The sequence below is a fragment of the Toxorhynchites rutilus genome, chromosome 2 (assembly GCF_029784135.1).
Source record: "Toxorhynchites rutilus septentrionalis strain SRP chromosome 2, ASM2978413v1, whole genome shotgun sequence".
NCBI classification, from domain to species: domain Eukaryota; kingdom Metazoa; phylum Arthropoda; class Insecta; order Diptera; family Culicidae; genus Toxorhynchites; species Toxorhynchites rutilus.
In genome coordinates, this window is record NC_073745.1 from 318,014,149 (window position 1) to 318,020,148 (window position 6,000).

Below are 6,000 nucleotides of genomic sequence, written 5' to 3' on the forward strand. Positions count from 1 at the left end.
TCCCGTTTCACCCAGCATCGTCGAATAGTGCGATTGGAAAGGTCCAGATCCAACCTTTCTTTAATCACCCGAATGATCGTTCGTGGGTTTTTCTTTACATCCCGGATGATTAGCGTGTCCATTCTTGCATCAGTATTACGTTTCGGTCCTCTTGCCAGTCGATCGAGCACGCTGCCGAGCATCTGATGCTTCAGAGCTTACCCCATACTTCCCAGTAATATTCTGTTAAAATTACTTACGTTGGAAGTCACATATAATCAAATTTCGGATCAGTGATGAGATTTGCTTTCCACCCATTTTCCGGAAGCTTCCTTAGAGTCAAGAACTCGTCACTATGCACCAAAAATTGACTGAAAAGCCAGGGAATGTTTATGAAAAGGTAGTCTGGACTGACTAACGCATCAAAAGTAGTGAGGCTGTGACGTGTTAGCTTTGCAAGTATCATGGGATGGTATAATAAATTTGACTAAATGAGTTTATTTCTATTGTATTTTAGCTTAATGTATATATTTATTCATTGCAGCGTAAAGATAATTCAATTAGGTTTTCTTTCTAATCAAAACCTAGGGGAAATTGTGGTTCGGAAATTCGGATTTTAGCTTCCTGAAGCTTTCTGTAGTTCTCCGATACCTCTTGCCGCAGTGCTTGAATTAAACTATTATAACCGGCCGAATCGCTACGTTTCTCATTAGTGATGTTAATGGTGCTGCTTCCGATTTCCTTTGACGGAATTTCCATCTCGGGATAGTCATGTTTCCTCCCATTAGAAAACTGGGCCGATTCTGCGGATGTTACGGATGTTTTCAATGGATTCAACTTTTGCTTTATGTCAATCAAGACCTTTCGACGAGCCATCCGGTTTTGATTTCCCGAAGCATGAGAATCGTTTGCCTTTCTGACAGTAGAAACAGCTAATAATAAATCATTTTATGTACTAATTGTATAATCTGGATATGTTTAAATTTACATGTTCGTATCAGTTTTCGACGATATTGTACAACAAAAAAGTAGCAAAACACGTAATATTCGCAACAAAAAAAAACACCTGTTATGAATTGCTTTGCGATCGCTGCTTCCCATCAAAGCTAATACCAGGGACAGACATACAGCTGTACTTGCGCTGTAAGAGTACAGCGTTGTACAGGTACTATCGTACCATGACAGACATACTTTGATTGTACATTGTATCGTATGTCAAACTGACAATCAGAATTTTTCCAATTTTCACCACATATTTCAATGAAAAAGGTTTTTATTTAGCGTCTTAGCTATCAAACACAACAAGCAAGATTCCAGTCAAAGTTATTAACTCAAGAGAAAGTCAATGAAAAGAATGTTTACCAAGTGTTTTGATTCGATTTGTTCATGCTACCCACCACTAACCATCTATGGCGCTGCGCACAGTACAACTATAGCCATGTACAGCGGTAAAATAGGTCGGTACAAGTACAGCGATTGTACCGAGTTGCTTGCATGGTTCTAGCGCTGTACATGGTGACAGACATACAATTTTCGAAGTACTACGGTAGTACAGCTGTATGTCTGTCATAAGTATTAAGCTTTGATTGTATTAGTAGCCACAAAGAGAGGAAGTTCACATACCAGGCATAACAGCCATTTATTCAAATGGTGTCAACGTGTCAACGAAGAACGTTGTAAGAGGATATACAGAACATAATTACATATTTTCAATAAATATTTTTCGCGTTACATTCATCATTTAAAAAATAAACATTAGTTTTATAAAATATAAAATAAACATTTATTAAACATTTATTTTTTGGGGTCTTCGAAGCCACTTGGTTACGCGTTCGCTTACTGAGCAATCGATCGTGAGTTCAAACTTAGGGCCCTCAGTTGACCACCTTTGTGTTGTTATAGATGATGAGCAAATTGGGCAGAACCAACAACCGAGCAACGCATCGGACACAATCCCGACGGACAAGAACCGTGGACTTTCGGATCACGTGTATGGTAATGAACGAGCTGAATACTTTTCACGTCTTGTATTTGCGAGCAATGAATCAAGACGGGTCTATGGTACTAGGTGAGGCCGTTTCGTCACTAAGTGGGATAGGGGAGCGGTATATGAAAACAGTACGGAAGAAAGCAGAAGGGGAATTATTTCCTTAAAGCGTGAAAGAGACAGACTGATCACAAGCGAGCTTGGGCACAAGCGTATTGTGTTTTGTTTACAAACAAAACACAGTAGACTTCCAAGGTGGCTGAAGAGTGGTTTTAGCAAGTTGGCCCACCTTAGGATATACTTCTACGCGCCTTGCAATGAATATGAACTGAATACAAAGTATATGATACAAGGTTATTGAACAAAAAGGTATGCACAGTTTTCTTTCACTTGCCGTACCACAGATATGTGGAAAGATATCGTACTTTCTACACACGCAACCATCATCAGCGATGGAGATCGATCCACGGTGGAACAAAGATCGATTCATCCACACAACTGCTCTGCTCTGCAAGAAATATCGGACTGCTGTTCTATTAATAACCCAACAATGATCAATATCAACTGTCTCCGCTGTCCGGTCTGCTGAACAATGGAAGAACAGAAAGAATACCCTTACGCCTAAATGGCTACTACTGTGTAATTTTCCATAATGTAATGGAACAGAAAAAAAACCTAAATCCTAAAAAACCTAAATGGCTACTGTGTAATTTACAATTTATAGAAACAAGAAACATATACAAAAAACAATACACTCGATACACTTGACCCAGCGATGCTCCAACTTCTTTAATCCATCCGAAAAATACGTTTTCTCGAGGTCTTCAAGGTAGACCTCCGTGGCGGCGATGACCTCCTCATTCGACTCAAAATTCTGCCCGACGAGTGACTTTTTCAAGTTTGGAAACAAAAAAAAAAAGTCGCACGGGGCCAAATCTGGAGAATACGGTGGATGGGACAGCATTTCGTAGTGTAATTCGACCAATTTGGCCGTGGCTACGGCGGAATTTCTTTTTTTTTTATCCATTTTTCTAAAATTTGCGGACACACGGTCAAAACAAAACTAAGAGTCCGATTCGGCTGAAATTTTGACAGTAGCCGTTCACGAGAAAGTACTACACGATAAGTAATCCCTCTTGCGATACTGACACCATTGGGCGATGAGGCTAAGTACTTATCAAACCGCCCTCGTACACCCCGGTACAGAAATGAAAGGCGTATTCCTACGTCAAAAAATGTGGGTCTAATATTTTGCGATAAAGAACAAAACTACCACTATTCACGAAAATCTGAGAACCATTATATGAGTTTGGCATGGAATGGCTGATTAGCAACAAGTGGAAGATAAATTTAACGCATGTCATAATTTCAGATTACGACGAAGTATATGAAAAATTGAACAGCGATTTCTCACTTACTCTTGCCGAGCTAGGAAGGGCTGGTAAATCCCTCAAAGATTACTATGGTAGAAGCTGTTTTCTAAACGACGCTATCGGCGAGGATCGACTGACACTCGTGGCTCAACTGCTAGATGCCGGTGTTGATTTTGATCATCTCGATGGCGAAGGCCGACATGTAATACATTTTGTGAGAACCGTCGAAATGCTAAACCTACTCGTCGCAAGACATCCAGAAGGACGATTGCTGGTGAATCGCAAGGATTATAATGGGTTTAATCTACTTCATATTTTATGTGCCGGCACAATGAATGGAAAAGTCGAACTCATCGTAGAACTGCTGAAATGTGGGGCAAGTATCGACGATCGAACCGCTGAACAAGCAACCGTGCTGTTCTACACTTACGAGGAGGATCTTTTCAAGTTTTTCACCCAGGACATCAAATCGTTGGGATTCAGCACTATCAGCGTAGATGTGAGGGACCACGTAGGTGATACAGCCCTCCATCGACACTTACGGCATTTAAACAGTCAGATTGCTTCGACAATGCTCCGCAACGCCGCCAGTTTTGTCAGTTTTAACAACAGCGGAGATTCTTACCTAAGCTACCTCATCCGGATTGAACCGGGCATTTTCCAGAACGTATTCAAGCCGATACTGGAGGCGAACCCAGATAAAACAAATGAAATGTTCGAACAAGAGTTTCGCACATCGCGATACAGAGCATCGGTATTGTTCGTAAAAGCTTGTGCTGCACTCAATATTTATTGCATTGAACGGTTGCTGCTGTTGGATCTTGATTTTAATGCCCGAGATCATAACGGAATGACTGCGCTTCTAACACTACTGAGTGGTAATGAGCTACCAGATCCAGCACTAATACTGAAGCTTCTGGAAAAAGATATCGACGTTAATCTACGCCGCCCAGATGGACAAAGCCCACTAATGCTTGTTATTCGAAACTACACAAGAGCAAAAGACAAAGGTTATACCACAGAGATGATCCAAATTTTCCTGGAAAAAGATGCGAATTTTGATGAAACTGATTGTAACGGAGATTCGGTGTTGCATCACGCCTTCAGAACGGCCGAAATGGATTTGGTTGAAATTATCCTGGAGAACACTGTGAAGGTGAAAGCTGTTTACCCATCTGGGATGGCTCCCCTATGAGGAAGCCCCTGAAGTAATTTCTAATTTATTTTCATTCCTGAAAAAAACCGAGTTCGTGACAATTGATGGAGAGTATTTTTCCTTTGTGTTGTTAATTAATTTGCAATTGATATTTTTCTACAATGTATCGAATAAAGCTTAGATCATTCAGAAATGGGGCATTTTAAAATGCGCATATTTTCTAACCATTCTTCCGAACGAACCACTTTCTAGAAATAAAACCAATTATTTTTCATGTAAAAATAAACCGAAAAAAAATCATTCAACGTTATTTCGAAAATATTGTTAGCCAGCCGGTTTGTCCAATTCTTCATTGGAAATAATGTCACTCCCTTCTTCTCCAGCTTCTGTTCCGTTATCGTGCACTACTTCTCTATTGTATGGATAATCATGGAACTTAATGAAAGATGAAACCTCTAATCGCAGTTGACGATCAAAGGTTCAACTCCAACGCTTGATTTACATTTTACGGGCAGCCGTGAGAGTTTCCTTGTATTATCACTCGCGCCACAGTATTAACACATTAAGGACCGCACGTTTTGGGGCAAACTTGTACGCTTCGTTTGTTTGGATTCCACGGATGAGATCGTTTCCTTCGGTGTGAATGGGACGAAGGCTAGCCATCGATAGGTCTTGTTAGATTCTTGGCAGACCAAGGATTTAACCATCAAGTGCAGAAAACACGGGTTATTTCGTGATCCATTCACAACAGACGGAACGCGAAACACGAGAAAACTCGTGAACGGTCCTTAAAGTGTTAAAACGACAGTCCAGCAGGTTTGTCAGCTCCCGAGTTTACGCTGATGGATTTTGGAGATGATTATTAGGGTGCCAATGAATGTATGGGAAAAAATCGACTTTAAAATTTCAAAAAGTACGCTATACAAAATGTTCACCACCTCGAAAAAACGCCCTATGCCGAATTTCAGCCCAATCGGAAGGGAGAGTGGCGCAAAGCGGTCAAAATTTGAGTTTTTTGAAAATCGAAAAATCACCCTCTCGGGGTTTACGACCGCACGTTTTGGGGCAAACTTGTACGCTTCGTTTGTTTGGATTCCACGGATGAGATCGTTTCCTTCGGTGTGGATAAGACGAAGGCGAGCCATCGATAGGTCTTGTTAGATTCTTGGCAGACCAAGGACGTCCCAGAGTGACGATTTGTGACAAAAAAAAAGTTCGAGATGACACTAGATCTCGACGTTTCATGCCATTTTAAGACATTTGGCATCAACTTGACACGCGACCCGTCACAGCCACCCTTGCGGGATTTCTCACCTGTCGAGACGTGAACTGATTAGGAAGCGCCTACAATGTAACGTGCGCTCCGTCATAGTTACTGTGAGGTGCAGGAAAGTCCTATCCCTCGCAGATGACAGTATTACAGTGATGTTGATATTATATCCTGGCAGCACTAGTAAGCCATACATTGGGCATCATTTCCTCGCACACAGACAGCTATCGAGTCG

At 41.2% G+C, this 6,000-nt stretch overlaps 1 protein-coding gene across 1 annotated transcript in view; it reads left to right on the forward strand.

Moving 5' to 3' along the window:
• LOC129765380 (putative ankyrin repeat protein RF_0381) overlaps positions 1 to 4,686 on the forward strand; it is a 48,051-nt gene extending 43,365 nt beyond the window's left edge. Inside the window, 1 exon segment of the mRNA XM_055765640.1 lies at positions 3,339 to 4,686. Within this exon segment, the coding sequence (XP_055621615.1) occupies positions 3,339 to 4,534 (1,196 nt within the window). The 3' untranslated portion in view covers positions 4,535 to 4,686.
• Positions 4,687 to 6,000: the final 1,314 nt, after the last annotated feature.